Source organism: Anastrepha ludens, chromosome 5 (genome assembly GCF_028408465.1).
Source record: "Anastrepha ludens isolate Willacy chromosome 5, idAnaLude1.1, whole genome shotgun sequence".
Classification (NCBI taxonomy): domain Eukaryota; kingdom Metazoa; phylum Arthropoda; class Insecta; order Diptera; family Tephritidae; genus Anastrepha; species Anastrepha ludens.
The window spans coordinates 39,885,575-39,903,161 of record NC_071501.1 but is presented as its reverse complement, the minus strand read 5'-3'; the positions used below and the strand labels follow the sequence as shown (position 1 = coordinate 39,903,161).

Genomic DNA, 17,587 nt, shown 5'->3' with positions numbered 1-17,587 from the left:
CAAGAACAACTGCCGTATTGATGAAATGCAGCAAGACGAACAGCAGTTGAATGTAATTGACGTTTGAGCTTATTGCTCTCCACGGCTTCCAGACGTAATAATCAAATCGCTATCCCTGTAGGACGAACTGTCAGACTTGAGGTGGTTGTAGAGGCGCTTTCGATTGCTTTTACGTCTCGTAAAAAAAGTAGGAGTCAATATGTTCCACGAAAATTTTATTATGCATGTCTCAATGTTTCATTTCTCTCCGACATATATAGTATAAGTGTTTTAACCACTTTTTACACTTTTTTGAAAACAACTTAGGTCAGTACATGAAAATTTTTCTAGGCCGTGATAAAAAAGGTAAAAAGGTTAAATTTGGTAGTCAATGTGTGAATAATCTTTAGGGCAAAATTATCAAGTGGATATGAATAATTTCCTTTTATCAATAAGTGCCTAAGAAAGGCAAACGATTCAGAATCCAAGTTTTAAGTGAGGAAGGGAAGTCTCAGGTTGAGATTGCCAATTTGGTGGGATGTTCGTGGTGCGCAGTCGAATGTGCTATTAAGCGAATTGCGGGTACAAAATCTCATTATAATAAATCGAAAAGTGCAAGAAAACGCCTCACTAGTGTACGGCTAGACTGGAAACTTATTTGCCCTTCCTACAGGTATTTGGAACCTGGTACCAGATGTGAAGTTCGTGAGGCGGCGGGTTGCGTTAACGTGCATTTTCGGGGATAATAATTTAGATAGAGTTCAATTCCAACAAGATAATTCTCTTTGCCACAAATCAGCGACTACACTGCGTTGGCTTAGAGACAATAACATTGTTTTGTTAGATTGGCCAGCACAGACTCCAAATCTAAACCGCATAGAAACTCCACGTGTGGGCTACTTGAAAACGTGAGATGAAGGAAGTTAGCATAACATCGTAAATAGCGCTGAAAAATGTTTCAATTAACGAGTGGAATGCCATAAGTGCAACCGAAAGTGCCAAGCTTTTACGCACCATATAGCAGCACCATATAGCAGAGGATTGCTGCTGTTATCAAAGCAAATAATGGACAACGAAATATTAATGTTTTTATCGCTAATTTCTTTTACTTGTGCCGAGTTATTAATAAAAGATCTTTGCTTCACTTTTTAAAACAAAAAATTCCGTAATTAATGGGGTGCCTAATACTTTTGGCCAGACTGTCTACGAGGGTAACTTTGTTCTAATAACATTCGACCCTTCCGTACTCCGTATATAGAGTTTGGCTGCGCACCAGCTTAGAACATCGTACATAAATTAAAACTGTTAAAATAGTACTTCATCTTCATTTTGGTACTTTTCTCACTGCGAAAGCTAACCTTTGCCCATTACAAACACAGAGAAACCGACGAAGTGCGACGGAATGGCAGAGGAATCTAAAGAAAAGTGTTTGTTAAACCAACCGCAATTAACAAAAAACATTTATTACGCAGCTGCGCTATGTAAAGATGAATATCTCGACACAGATATAATTTTTATGGAAGGCGAAAAAATCATTGAAAATGCTAAAATAAATAAAGCGCCAGGAGAAGATAGAATACCTTATGAACTGCTAAAGTTTTCTTCACCAGAATTCACAGAATCATATATTATAGAAGATATGCGACTAGCTGGCATTACAACAATTTTCAGAGCGCGATGTTATGTACTAAAGCTAATTGCAATCACGTATGGAAATACCCAGAAAAATGCACCCTCTGCAATTTAAATGCGGAAGAAGATATGCAGCACTTCTGAGGAAGATGTCCGGTACTAAAAGAGATCAGAACAAGATACCTAAACGCAGCGAAGCTAAATGAAGCAGAAGTAATGGATATACTTAATGGTCACAATTGGAAAAGACCAACTTGCTTTATATACTCAGCCTTACGGTTAGAGAATTTATTATTTTTTTTTATTATATACTTAAATGAATTATTGTTTAAATTATTGAAATGTAAGATGCAATATTTATAAATTTATATTAAAGAATTACTACCACTACTACCAACATATTATGCTTTAGTCACAATTTTGATCGCCTTAATTAAATAAAGATAAAATAATTTGGTTTTATTTTTGCGGGAGAAACGAAGCAAAGGAATTATGCAATGCAGGTTTGGCGGAGTACACTGTTTGCGACTTTTCATGAGAAGGATTATTGTACTTTTATAAAGTAAGTTTTTTTATATTTTTGTTGCATGTTGTACGTGCGATATTTCGAATCTTACCTTAAAATATATTTAGTATATTCATATGTATGTAAATTATTATAATTCGTAGCTCATTAACATCACCACTAGAACCAGTGAAAAGTTTAAAAATACACGTTTAAACCTTAATAGCTTCAATATTAAATAATTATTATGTAAATATAGATAAAAGACAGATATATGTATGTGTGTATACACAGACATATACATATGTATGCATGAATAAATACATATGACGAGGGGAAAGGCATGCATTAGTTATTTAGTTGTTAGTAGTCAATTATTGCATATACAAAATATAAATTATTTTACGCGTAAAAGTCTAAAACTAAAAAATAAAAAAAATGAAATCGCAAATTTGCAACATTCAAAAATTATATAGCTTTCTAAATGCAATAATCGTTGGAAAAAATATACTTAACGAAAAGCAAAAATCAATATAATTATATTATATATAATTTCTTTTATGCTATTTACTTTCTTCAAAATTATAAATGTATAGGAATTCACCAAAAGCAAATAATTAAATTCGGTGTATAGAGTTTGAAATTTATATACTTGCATTAAAGAAGGAAAAGCAAACAAAGCTGAGTGATTTAAAATGTATTTATTTACTTGTATTTACAATGCTTGCGTTTATGTTTCTACAAATTAAAGAAAGACATTTTGTTTAGCGATTCGATTTAGTAATTTAGCACACACGGCTATATTTTTCTACATTTCTACTATAAGTTATAAAAGTAGGCTATGGAAAGAGCTACAGAATCTTAAATACATTTCTTCATTACTTCATTTTATTAATAATCAAACTTGCTACAACTGCAGGTCAATCAAGGCGAATCTATTAAAGGTGGTGTTGATAAATGAGCTGAGTTGTTTCTTTCTGTCCATATGGCGGTCAGCTCAGAATGAAACAAGGCGAATTCATTATTTGTTTTCTAGTTTCGCAATACTTTGCTTTGACAGAACAGTGTTGTTGGTCTAGTGCCACCACCTTTAATGAATGCTCCTTGAGGTCAGTATTCTTCACTTTGACTTATAGAAAATATTTCAGTTAAAATTTTCATAATTTTAGCAATTGGAAGAGCTCTAAATTTGGTGTATGAAGCTTTAATTAGTTTTCAACGGCAGGCATCAAAACTACAACGTATTAGTCTTAATGCACTTTTCATCAAAAAGAAGTTGCCATACCCATTAATGCACTTAACTAATCGCTGCAATCGTTTAATTTATTACGAGTGCCAGGTGCAGAAGTTTAGTCTTTGAATTGCGTGCACGGATATGGTTACGTTTGGGTACAGTTGGGCTTGACAGGAGGGTTTAAAGTGCGCCAGACAGCATGAAAAAGCTCCTCATAAAAAACTGTTGGCCGTCCGGTGTCGGCTTAAAACTGTAGGTTCTTCTATTTGTGGAACAACATCAAGACACACCACAAATAGGAGGAGGAGTTCGACCAACTACCCAATAAAGGATATAAGCCGCAATTACATATATAAATATATTCAACCTCGGGATATACTATATATATATATATATATATTTATATCAACCCTTGCGGCAAGTGGGTGTGCAACTACAAGGCAAATTGTGGGATCGGCGTTAACCTGCCAATGCCCGGCGTGATCCTTGCAAGTATATATCAAGCAGCTCACGGCCTCCGAGATTAGCTCAGACAATCCCCGGACCTTAGTAAACAAGAGTGACATCTTGCCGAAATGACTCCCGGGTAATGCCGCAATGCTCGCGTCCTGTTTAAACTTTGGCAAGCCTTCGGGTACGCTCCTCATATGTCACTATTAAGTTGGTGGTGCAGACTCAATTGATCCTGAGCATCCTGATTAGCTCCCGTCCTGGCTCTGAACTTTATTGCCCATGAAACGTCGAGTAAGCCCTTGCATGACTTCCCTGTTCATTTACATAAATATGAGGACATTTAGGGAAATTGCACTTTTGTGTAAGGATAGCGGTCTGAAGTCGGGGCGCAATAAAACTGAGAATGAACAATAATTTATAAGGAAGAAAGCGAAAAAACAACAGAAGAGGAAAGCAGAGATAGACGAAATGAGAACAATGTGGATCCAGAAATGGCCTTTAGAAAAGGCAACCTACCGCTATGATCTCCACCGGTAAATAATCTCCAATGATTCTGAACGCATCTGGAAGCGAATCAGCTCACTTTACGCTTAAGGGCGACACAACTGATGGCCCCACAAATGGCATCGCGCATACAAGCATCAGCGCTTAGAAGAAAGATGTCTGCAGTATTGGAGGGGTACAATTAGCGCAGTTAACGCCAATCAGTTCTCATGCAGTAGCATAAGAGTTCGTCACTCCCACCCCAGCAAACAGCAACACAGGCTGAGCTGAAACGACTGCAGCGAAAGAGAGCGCGTCAATCGACGCAATTTAAACGCGCTCTCGGCACGATCTGATAAAAAAATAAGGAGAAGGAAGTGATCTCCTAATGCAGGCTAGCCATAAATACTATTCAACAGGCGCTCATATGCCAAAAAACATTAGCAACGAAGCCAAAGCTGGAGTATTAAAAATGGTTGAACTGTTAGATGTAACGCTGAACTACAGACGTTCGCGGAATGCAGCAGAAGGCGAAGGGCAATCTTAAATATTCGCAAGAACTCTGCCATTCCACCAGCAGACATTTCGAGCGCCTCATATTTCAGGCCATCCATTCTTGGGAGAATGTGGGCATTTTAGGCTTAGATTTCCCTAATACGTTGATTGGGTTGACTGAAAAAGTTGAACTAATTGCAAAAGGCTCCGTGGGGTCGTTTTTTCAAAAGTGGCCTGCTTAAATTAATAGAACCAAGAAATAAGCTATGAAAATCCTAGATATTTGAATAGGCACTAATACTTGGGACAATCCACGGTTTATTAATATATATGTTCGTACATTAGGATAAGTCACACCCCATAAAAAAATTAGTATTTGTTAACTACCAAAAACATTTTGTAAAAATATTAAAATTTACGTGAGTTGGACCGATTTGAAATATTTCCGATATTGGGTATTTAGCTGAGCTTCTTCTACAATTTGTGGTGTGCGTCTTGTTAATGTTCCAGAAATGAGGGAAGCTATAGTATTATGCCGGCTCCCAACGAAAGATGGTATTACCAGAGATTTGCTATTACCTGCTGAGAGGTCACCAAATTAGAAAAACTTTTCTATAATTTATGGTGTTTTGTGTCTACAAAGGGTGACATCTTAGAAAAGTAAATCGGTAAATGTTTGGTGGAGTGACTCCTTAAAAGTTTTCCTTAAATCTGTGTTTCAGAAAAAGTGAATAAAAAAAAAACAAAAAATTGTAGAAAAAATTGGATTATTTTCATTCCGTTCACACACTTTTTGGACTTATTAAGAACATTTTTCAAACTTCAACTTTTCTCTTAGCTCTCTTGGAAAAAAATAAAGTTCTTAAAAATGTTTTTGAAAACTAGTTTTTTCAGTTTAATATTTTTTTCAAAATTTAATATTTTTAGAAACTAGTTTTTATATATAAATAACTCGATTTTTGAGGTATTTTCATATTGGACCTACTCTTGTGAATCTTAATATTTTTCCAAACTTTTTTAACCAAAGTCTTAAAAATTTTATTATATACATATATCCGGTGGAAAATACGCAACATTTTTTGATGAGGCACCCTAATGTACATATTTACTACAATAAAGTTCAATATATATTTCACTGGTGCAAAAGTATGATATACTATATATGCAGAAATTTTAGGTGAGATAACGCAAATATTTAAAAGATATTACTGGGGTTAGAATCCTTATTCGTAGGATGCTGATGAAGTCGGGTTGCCAAAGAAAGGATTTAAAAGCATTTAAAAGGTTTTTGATTTACACAAAAGTGGACTAGTACCGAGGAAAATAAAACTAGCAGGTGTACGAAAAAGTTTTGGAAAGATTAATAGAACTATTTCTGGCTACTAGCAGCAATAAGAAGAAGAAAAAGAGAAAGAATGCTAAGTAGTAAGAAGCCGTGTGTGCAAATTGTGAAGTTGAAGTGGCAAAAAATAATTTGGTTCTTAGATTTCATTCAATTTATATATGAACCCTCCGTTAGCTGAATATTTTTGATTTGTTGATTTAATTTTTTATTCCAGTACTTTTTCTCTAATTATGTTTTTGTTAAAATTTGTGTCACTCGAAAATTTTGTGCCACTCCATTTAGCATGATTTTATTTAATGAACGAAATGATTATTTAGTATGAATATTTCATATATTTATAGTTATAAATATTTAAATTGTTTATTTAAAGTTGTTTTTCATTTTTAAGTTAAAACTTACCAACGAAAGCCAAAGATTGGTTATAAGAAGTTGATTCTTCTCGTCCTACAAACATAAATTACAAAAATATAGAACACCAAAAAATGAAAAGTAAGAATGGAACAATGAAAAAAATAAAATAAAATAAAAGATTTCAAAACATTTAGAAATTAAAGGAAAATTAGTGAATTTTTTTTTTGTGAAATAAAGAGGCAAGTAATATTTGAGCATGTTTTGGTTGTTAATTTAGGAAAATAGTATAAAGTAGACGAATAAAAGAAAAAAAACGGAGACACAAATAACAAATTTTTGTTTAATTCGCACAAACAATTGAACGACATTTATTTATATTTTAACAGTTTAGCTTTATATTTGTTTTTTTTTCTTCTTTGTTTAAATATTATTAGTAACTGGTGCAGAATAACTCTGTAATAAATAGTTTTGTGGTGTTTTTAGTAATGAAATTAAATTGTGTTATAAATTAGCGAAAAGCGGTGAGCCAGGCGCAGCACGGCGTATGAGTGACTTTTAGAAATTGTTAAATTAAGTTTAATTTCTATTTATTTTTTACATTTTTTTAATTCTAAAAATTTCTTTTTTTGGTCAACAAATGCTTTGGAGAGCATTAAAAATCTTAAAAAATTGCCTTGTGAGTTATAAATATTTTTTTTACATTATTGCATAATAATTTTACATTAATGGCACACAATTCGATTCAAAGCTGATACGACATACTTGGTGCATTGGAGCAGCTCTTTATACCCATACTCACACCCATACAAACATTATTTCACTATACACTATTACTAACCTTATATTTTAGTCTTTATATTTTTTTATATTAATAAAAAGAAGAACATTGCTCATGTTTGGTGATTTGGTCTTGGAACATTTGCTTTATATAATTGACTAGGGCAGCGACAGACGAGTTATCCATTTGAACGAAGTTATATTCGACAAAATATTGAATGATACGTAAAATAATATTAAATCAGCGTAAATACATCTATTTAGTAAGAGCTAATTTTTGAATAATAAAATTAAAATAAAAATTATATTGTAATAATAATAAGAAAATACATAAAAATTGAAACTTAAATTATTATTAATACTATTTTTATTTGATATGAGATGTGAGTTGAATCATTTTTATGCCACAAGATTGTGTGATCATAATTAAATTTAAAAAAAAAATTAGAAACAGTAAAAATAGAAATGCAAAATTATTAATAATAATATTCCTATTTCAAATAAGATGTGATTTGAATTAGTTTTTGCCACATGATAGTTTTCCAGTTTGAATTTTAACCAAAACTAATTGCTGCAACTTGGTCAAATAAAATTGGTCAAATAAAACTGTTAAAATGGTGTTGAAATTATAAGTTGTAATTTTAAATTTAAATGTTTCCGACTGTTTGGCAGGAGAAACATGAATACGTTAGGTTATATCGATGGCATAAGCTAAATGAGTTTATGAACATTAAAGCCCACATTGACTTTTATCTTTAGTTTTTAGCTCTAATTAAATCGCTGAGTCGTTAATTTTGATTACTTGCGCAAGTGTATGAGTATATACATCAACCAAAAACAACCAAAAAATGGTATCAACTGTAAACGAAGAGCTGAAAGAAATCATTCAAATGATTTCCACGACTGACCTTACAGTAACCCATACCGTCAAGCTAGATGTTCAGCACATTTTTGAGACTTGCAGGACTCCTCTCAGTAAAGCCGACTTCAATTTCATGCTTCAAAACTAGAATAGAGTCTGAATGCTTGGTGCAATATTTGTCTTTAAATGAGACCAATAAAAAATAGTCGAGTATAAAAAATTTTTGGCAAAAAGCCTTTTTTATATGTACATATTTTTTGTTGCTGTTGTTTCTATAAAATTTGCATCAGCCTTAGTTAAAGACATGGTGAATTTTTGAATGGAGTGAAATCGCAGTTAACTGACGTCACCATTTCGGTTCATACTTTAATATTCGGTTTTAATATTTCCCAACTTTATTTGAGGAAAATGGCCCCTTTTTGTAAATGGAGAAATTTCTTATACATGGTGAAGTCCAAAATAAACAAGACTGGCGTCATAAAAATGTTTTTGATGGCGCCATCTTTTAAATGAGTTAATGCGTTGGAAGTTACATCCCTAGCTGACTTGCAGTGTAAGCTTGGTGACATTCAGTTCAGTGGAAGCGAAGTTATTGCATCTAAAGTGTCAGTAGGTTTGTGGCATCGGTATAAAAATGAGTTTTGAACAAAGAGCTAATATTAAATTTTGTTTTGAAATCGGTAAAACGTTTACCGAAACATTTGAATTGATGAAAAAAGTTAAGGCGATGATTGTCTATCTCGTGTCAGAGTTCATGGGTGGTCTACACGTTTCAGAGATGGTTGCAAGGACGTAAATGACAATGAACGGCCCGTACGCCCAAAATCAATCATCACCGAAAACTCCATCGAAATTGTTTGTAAATTTATCAAAATGAATCCAAATCATCGTTGAAATTCATGGAATCGCAGTTGAATATCTCCAAAACATCGATTTATCGCATTTTAACTAATTATTTCGCTACTGACGACCAAAAATTGCGCAGAATTCAACATTTGAAAGACTCCATTAAAGAGGCGAGAAAAGACGAGAGCTTCCTTTACAACATTGAAAGTGGTGATGAAACGTGGTGCCTCGAACACCCAACGTGAAACTAAGCATCAAAGTGCCGAATGGAAGGCCCCAGTCGAGCCAACCACCAAAAATATAGCGTTTGGAGAGGTCTAAAATCAAGTCGATGCTCATTTGTTTTTACGATTCCAAGAGAATTGTTCACAAGGAGTTCATGCCAACGGGCCAAACCGTCAATGCAATTTTCTATCTTGGCGTTTTGAGGTGTCTAAATACCGCGAAGGAGGAAGCTGGCGCTTATTGCAAGATAATGCACTATCTCATTGATCCATTCTTGTGACTGATTTTTGACTAGAAATCGCATTTAAACCATCAATCACTTACCGTATTTGCCTGATGTGGCTTCCTGTGGCTTCTCCTATTCAGAAAATTGCATTTGGCCATGAGGCTTGTACCGACATACCGAAGGACATTCCGGTCAATGACCTGAAAAACTCTTTCAAAAAGTTTTTAGATCACGCAAAACAGTGGATCGAGACCAGAGGGGACTATTTTGAATGAATAAACTCGAAGTTATCTGAACAGAGTTCCTGTCGTTTCTATTTTAGCTCAGCCTTGTTTATTTTGGACCTCACCTTGTATATATACATAACGTTAATGTTCTTTGCAATTTTTACCTTTTTTATAGCGAACATTTTAAGACTAAATTTGCGAGTAATGCACCAACACTATAATTTATTATCCATCGTTTTGTTTAGATCCAATTTTGTAAAAATTATAAATTTAGTTAATTGGTATTGAATTTATATTGATTGCTAATATTTTAGTTGCCCAATTTGGCTTGTTTATCATTACATTTTTGTCTAGTCTGTAGGGTAATTTGTGCTGTATATTATTAAAATAAAATATATTTAAGTAAATATATAGGTGTCAAAGTTAAAAAGTCATATTCCAAAATCCAAGTTTGAGCATCCTGTATATAATTACCACAACACTGAAAATGCTTCAAAGCTTCCCAAGTCCATATCCACACATTATCACAAATTATTATCATTAGCATTGCATAAGTAATTAAAGTGCAGCAAGTAGTGAAAACTCAACTTTCCCATAAAATCCACACAAACATTGGCTAACTATTTATCTAAGCTCCATTTCTGTATATTGTGCTTTGAATCAACTGAACCTGAATTTAAGAGCTCTTTATTTTATTTCGACACATTTATTTGTATGTACTTATATACAATATATATAGATATATATATTTACATGTGCTGTATTATTGTGTTTGAATGTGTGGCTTTTCGATTTAATGTAGTTGAGGTTTGGAAAAATTCTCTAAGGATTAAGAACAAATGATTTTAAAATGCATTAAAGCCAAACATTCAGTGTGCGTAAGTAGTTATGCGAGCGTTTGTGTTGCTTGCGTGTTTGTGGGCGCATTGCATGAGGATGCATCCGTAAATCTCTATGCAGAACCAGCATACGTTTTATTGTACTATTGGTGAGTTCAGGAAAATACTCGTACAATATGGCAATTTATATTGGTGTTGGGCAGAATCTTAAGGTAGTAAGCACTATATTCTCAAGTATAGACACAGAGTATTGAAAAGTACTCAGGACTGGACTTTAAATTTAAAATTATACTCAGTATGAATTCGTTGTACTCAGCGCCAAATTCAGTGTCGACTATTAAGCTTGTGCTCATTGCTGACTTAAACGTATTACTTGAAAAATGTCAGTACTAACATACGGGAGTATTAGCAGAAGATGAGTGCGGACTTTTTCGTAAATGCAGTTTCATAGCTGTTTCTTTCCAAGTTGAAGATCTTGGACTCATGAAAAATTAGATCTTTTTAAAAAATTAGGTATTGGTAGATTGAAAATAAAGTACCTAATACTTTTAGAAAATCCTTGCTTATTGAAATACCTGATTATTAAAATAATCGGTACCGCAAGTGTACCATATTTTTGTCAAGATCTAAGTTTGACTAAGCTTGAAATTACTAATACCATAGGCATCTCAGATTAACGGGTACTCCATATTTGACATGAAGAATTACACATGGAAAAGCTGTTCGGAAATTAGTGTCGCATTCTGAATAATTAAACCAATAGTTATGAAATCATATTTGGCAAAGCTTCCGGAAAATTATTACAGAAATGGTATACAATTATTGGGAATTTTCGGAATAAGTGTTTTGAAATTTATAGAGATTAAGTTGAATAAAAAAACTATTTCCTGTAAAAATTATTTTTTTTATATTTTTACGTTGTTACTTTCTTAACTTTCAACCGACCCGGTTACTTAGGTGGACAAATTCATTGAAATACTGAACACTGGTGCATTCCTCATTACACATTCTTCTCGTAAACCAAAAAAATGGTAGCAAAGCATTAAATAACTAGACAATATTAAACTGTATTTTACTGTTTTTCAGCAGCTGCTGAAGACACCTTAAAGTATCTAAAATATGTTCCCTTGTAAATAAGTTGCGATGAATATAAAATAGTGCGTGGTCGAGAGCTTCGGCATTTCAATGCCGTTATCGATTGGTCCAACTGCAGTTAGCTCTGCATGCTTTATTGTATTGTAGAACTAAGTGTGCCGAACCTCAAAGACTTGAAGCCTTTAAAATAACAGGAAAAGTTTTTTTTATAAGTATAGTTGATATGTATGTATGCCCACCCCATTGTATGAGACAGCTTTTGAAATAGCTTTTACATATGTATATATAGCGATAAGCATGGCATGGAAAAACCGTTCAGAATAGCGGTTCAGAATAGTCGTTATGTGCCATATGCATTAACAATTCTATAAAAATTTACTCGAAAACCAATTTCTCAGCGTAATTTGGAGCTTTCGAAGCATCGCTTTATGAGTATGGAGGCGACTCGGATCATCGACCATCATTTTGCTGAACTCAACTTGCAGTGAACTGAAGTTGTTTGTTTACCTTTAAAGCAAAAGTCAAGGCTGTGAGAACGAACGAGAAAAATTATGTTGAGCCAACAGTTTTTTAGAATGCAAAGGGATTTTGTTGCTTGATTACATTTTGCAACAATTATAAGGTAATTTTCAGAAGCGGAATGAAACTAATTTAGGACGAAAGTACTAGGGCAACTAGGGAAACGCATTTCTTAGTGTCTCAGAAGAGGCTTTGCTGCTTCCCAAGCACTTTTTCAGAATAAATGCGATTTAAGTAAAATTTAAATTTACAACTTTACTCCAAAACTCCATTTCTACACAAAAGGAAACACATTTTTCGAAGGATACTTTTTAATTTTATTTGTTACTATAGCTTTTATAAATTCGAATGCAAAGAACATTCTGAACAAGTAGTTAAGAATGCATACACATTTTTCTATTGGCGTTGGTTCAATGCAATGCACGCATACTTTGCTTCGATAAAGAAACTTCCCGTAATATATGAAAATTGGCCAAATGGCAGCTTTGCTTTACTGCCGTGAAGCGCTTTAAATTTTCGAATAGCGCTATGCTCTATCTGACAGCGTTTTGCCGTTCTATAACATTTAAATTCTATTCGTCGCTTCATTTTTTCCTATTATTCTAACAACATTCGAAGCTACCATTTGGCCAAAGAAGTTTTCAAAGCAAAGGATAGCAAAACAATGAAGGAAAGGTAAGCGAAGCAAGCCTACATTTGGCCAGTACCTTAAGGCACTAAAAGATGCAATTACAGACACAAGTGGCAGCTTTGTTCATACGCAACGTAAATATCAGTGTAGATTTTTGCGTTCTTTTTAGGCAGATTTTCACTTTGAAGACGTTTAGTAAAGTTTTCCGAGTAACACTTCTCTATAGAATTTTTACCCGCGACCTTTTGGGTGCATTATTCTTCACACTTTTACCTTAAAGTGCCAAAACGAGCCTATTTTAGTGGAGCTAAAGGGTTAAAATATTCAACAAAATATTCTTCATGAAATTCCATCATATAAAGGGGGATCAGATCGGAGGTGCTTTTTCCAATAGGGGTTTTTTGATAGATCACGCGTGACTACTGTCAAACTAAATATACAATTTTCTTTAGTATTCATTGATATTCCATCACGAAAAAACGTACGCCTCAACAATGTTTACAATATTATAATTATAATGCAGCACAAGGTCGCCGTTTTTTTTTTTTTTTGGAAAATCTGGTCATGTCACACAAGAGAGATTTTGAGTACTCAGAACAACGAATGAATGGGCCGTTCCTATCACAGCCCTGAATTGGTTCCTAATAATTTCTTTTTGCTCCTGAACATCAAATTAAAAATGCGAGGTCAATGTTTTTCAACGCCTGAAGAAGCCATTGAACCCCCTAAAAAGCTCGTTTTGAGGTATCCAATTTTGAATGGCAAAAGTGCTTTGAGAATTGGTTCAAGTGAATGCAGAAGTGTAGTGAAGAATAAGTGTGTTCCATGGAGAATATTTTGAGAAAGCCATTTTCATTATAATTTCACTGTGTTTTCATTATTGGAAAAAAAAGTCAACCCTTGTAACATGGAAAGGTTACTTTCATACTGACACAGTTTTTAACTGGGCATGGCTGTTTCAGGCAGTATTTGTACAAATACAAGCACACAAACTCTCCATTTTTCCTATACCGTTAACAAAAACATGAAACGCCTGAGCATGCCCTGTTAGAATGCTCTAGATTTGATGGAGAACGAAGCATGTGGCGCTCAAATATCGGCGAGAGCATGACAGCTGCTAGCGTTGTACAATATATGCTAGAATCTGAAGGAACGCCTCAAGCCTCAACAATTATGCGAAGGCTGAGACATGATGACAATAAACGCAGTCAAATGAGTGAATAAACACATCCTGCCCCCTCGAAGGAATATCTTAACTGGTAATACCGAGGGTAAAAAAGCAGAACAGCGCGGTGATGGGGTGGTGTAGCACCGCAGGCACTACGAAACTGAGTTCAAAAGAGCCGGGGAATATCGCATGTAAATCGGGCATAGGTATGAGTTGGCTAATACGTATCTTTAGAAGATTCCACCTCCAAGGTCCGCATACCAAAAAACATAAAAAAAGAAAAAAAAACCCTTGTATTTCTAACATTTGAGAGACCTATCCATTTGATAGACCATAAGTCGGCGTGAAGAAGGCATTATATATATAATTGACCCCTTTTTGGGGATTTGACCGAGCTCCTCCTCCTATTTGTGGTGTGCGTCTTGACTTTGTTCCACAAATGGAGGGACCTACAGTTTCAAGCCGACTCCGAACGGCAGATATTTTTATGAGGAGCTTTTTCATGGCAGAAATACACTCGGAGGTTTGCCATTGCCTGCCGAGGGGTGACCGCTATTAGAAAAATGTTTTTATTAATTTTGCTTTCCCCGAGATTCGAACCAACGTTCTCTCTGTGAATTCGGCTGCGGCGGCCGAAGAAGGCATTATAGTAGAAAAAATTAAGTGATAAAAATAAAAGAAATTTGAAAAACTTGAAAATCCCTTCCCTTCAAAAAAACTATTTTTTGCTTTCGCATGCATTGGTTCAATGAGTTTTCCCTTTGTGTGCACTCATTTCTGCTGCTGGAAAAATAATTCCAACTGCGGTTGCACGCAACTGCGAGTAGATAAGCATTGCAGCCAAGCGAATTAAGTATGCACCCGGGAGAAGGGCGAGATTTAGTACGGGGAAAGCAAGGATTATGTGTATTTCTATTGTTTTTGCCAAAATCTATTTAACAAAATTTAATTTACATAGTCGCAGCTGTTCATGAAATAGCCGTTCATTAAATTTAGCAACGATTTGCGCCGAAAAGGATTACAAGCGAATTGGACGGCTGATACTATAGGGCATTCAAAGCAAGCACACATAAACGTATTTATGTACGAACAGAGGCATGTACCTATACACTATATACACACACATGTACACATACACACACAAATATACAAATTCACACAAAGCCCTGCTGTTCACTGGAGGATGATAGTAACGTTGCCAATTAAATAAATAGCGGTTGGCATTGCGCTGCGGCTGATAGGTATAGAAATTTTCATTGTACAAATTATGTGTGTATGGGTGTGCATAGCGTATCGTGTATATATTTCCATTTCATATGCTTAAAAGCAGCCAATTGGCATGACCGGTTTGCGCGTTTGCGAGTAACTGGTTGATACAATTTGGTTGGCAACAACAACAACTGCAACAATAATAATCACTTAAATTACTACAATCAAATAATTGTCAAATTGTGTTGAAAGCCGAGCTGCACACAGAAATTCACACAATCTCTTTCGTATCTCGCTGTGAAAATCATTTAATTTATTTCAATTCGAGTGCAATCAAGATATGGGCGTTTTGTACAAGAAAGAGAAATCTGTTTGTAGAAATTTGAACGGCGGGAAGAAATATGTGGGCATATTCTTCTATTGTGACTAGCGCATATACAGTGATGCGAAAAATAAGCAATTTTTTCCATATTAAAAAGGAACACCTCTTTTAGCGTTTAACTCTCCTTTGGACCCCTTTTTTAGAACCTTCCGTTGGGAACGTGGATCTGGCCTTTTTTCGTCCTGTTCGAGGATTCCTTTTTAAAAGGTTATATATGTACATAAATCGATAAAAAATTAACTTAGCTACCTGGAGCCTGAAGTCTTCAGCTATAATAGAAATATTTCAAATTCACGTCTAAAGTCGTAAAAGTCTGGTTAGATCCGGGAGTTCAACGGTCGGTTTTTTTGTTTTTTTTTGTCGAGACAACTAGTAGGGGCAGCACTCAGACATTAATTCAGCCCATTGTACTACACTTGGACTCCCTTTTAATTTTCTTAAATCTACTCGATCTCCGAACAAATCTGAGTAGATATTGTGGAGCCAAGGAGCCAAGATGGTCGCTTCTTAACACATCAGTGCCAAAGGCCTCAAACCTGATTCGAGCGAAGGCGGGGCAGACTCACAGGAAGTGGTTCGCCGTCTCATCCTCCTCTTCACAACCTGGACAGAGTACACTGTCTGAGATACCCAACCTTTCCATGTGCTTCGCCCACAGAAAGTGGCCCGTCATCAGTCCAACCAGCCGTCTGCACTCCCCTCTGCTTAACGACAGAAGGATTTGCGACAGTCGATCGGCCATGACAGGTAACATCAGTTTTGTCCATCTGCGGCCTCTCTCAGCCTGTCAAGCTCGCTTGTGGGTGCTAGTTACCCATTTGCTAACCGTGGCTGTGATGGCCGCAGAAGGGAATGGCAAAATGGGCTCTGTGCCAAAGAAGGCGTCAGGCTATTATGTCTACCGACATAGTTCAGCCTGGATTTACAGGACTCGACTACCCCTGCGGTGGTTGGGGGCTGTCTAAGGTCATAAGCGCAGCTTGGCTGTCCCTGAAGACACATAGAGATCTGCCTCTCCATGTGTTTTCCACAACAAAGTTCATCGCTTCTTGAACTACATACACCTCCACTTGAAACACAGATGCATGCATTCCAAGAGCAAAGAGCAGGTTTTCCCTGCTGGATTCCACGTAGACCCCAGAGCCGGAGCTATGCTCAGTCCTGGAGCCATCCGGTTAAGTAATTCTTTTACAATTAAAATGAGAATACCTTTTGAAAAATATTAATTCTATTAAAACATGCTCTCCTTGGGTACGTCGGTGTATCTCCCTACCCTAGAGTACTCGTAGCGGTCCGAATTTTTCCGCTTAGTGTAAAAAGAAAGGATTTGTTAAATTTTTCAAGATGCAAGGTCTAGAGTCTATAGTCTGTTTTATCACCATAAGATATAATACATTTTATTTAAAACCAAAATTTATTTTAAAATATTCAAAGTATTATATTTTAATCAATGACAATTATTTACAGCCGAAAAAGCCAAGAACCAGAAAACCGTCTCTGATTTTTAAAGTTCACACAATAATCACAGAAATTCTGTGTTAGCCACTTGTTGAAGATAACACCCGTTTTGGGTATTTCGCCGAACTTCTCCTCCTATTTGTGGGGTGTGTTTTGATTTTTTTTTCACAAACGGAGGGACCTACAGTTTTAAGCAGATTATGAATTTAATATGATGGGAGAAATGCAAGTTGATGGGAACTACCAACTACCTCGAGATTAGTCTTCTAAGCATCCCGTATAAGGTTCTGAGCATTTCATCATTTTATGCCAAAGACTGATGTCCGCCACCAACCAACTGATTGAACCTTATCATTGTGGCTTTGGAGATGGAAACACACACAGTTGACCAGATATTCCCAATAGGCCATGCATGGAAAAAGGCTCATGAAAGGTGAATCGACATACAGCGTCACAACTGACCGCTACAGCATGATAAGGAGTTGCCTATATGCGGCGATGCTTGAATTGGGTAATACCAGCAGCTTATCAGAATTGAGAAAGATCTCTTAGAGCTCTTTGATACTAAACGAGATTACGTATAAAATATTTTGGCCATCATTGAGCTTAAGGGAATTCAATGTTAAGGTATTTCTTTACCAAGGGC

At 35.3% G+C, this 17,587-nt stretch overlaps 1 protein-coding gene across 1 annotated transcript in view; it reads right to left on the bottom strand.

Moving 5' to 3' along the window:
- The window catches only part of LOC128864676 (neuronal acetylcholine receptor subunit alpha-7), a 323,769-nt gene that overhangs the window by 217,961 nt on the left and 88,221 nt on the right, over positions 1-17,587 (bottom strand). Inside the window, exon 3 of the mRNA XM_054104429.1 lies at positions 6,526-6,570. Within this exon, the coding sequence (XP_053960404.1) occupies positions 6,526-6,570 (45 nt within the window). The remainder of the gene's footprint in view (positions 1-6,525; positions 6,571-17,587) is intronic.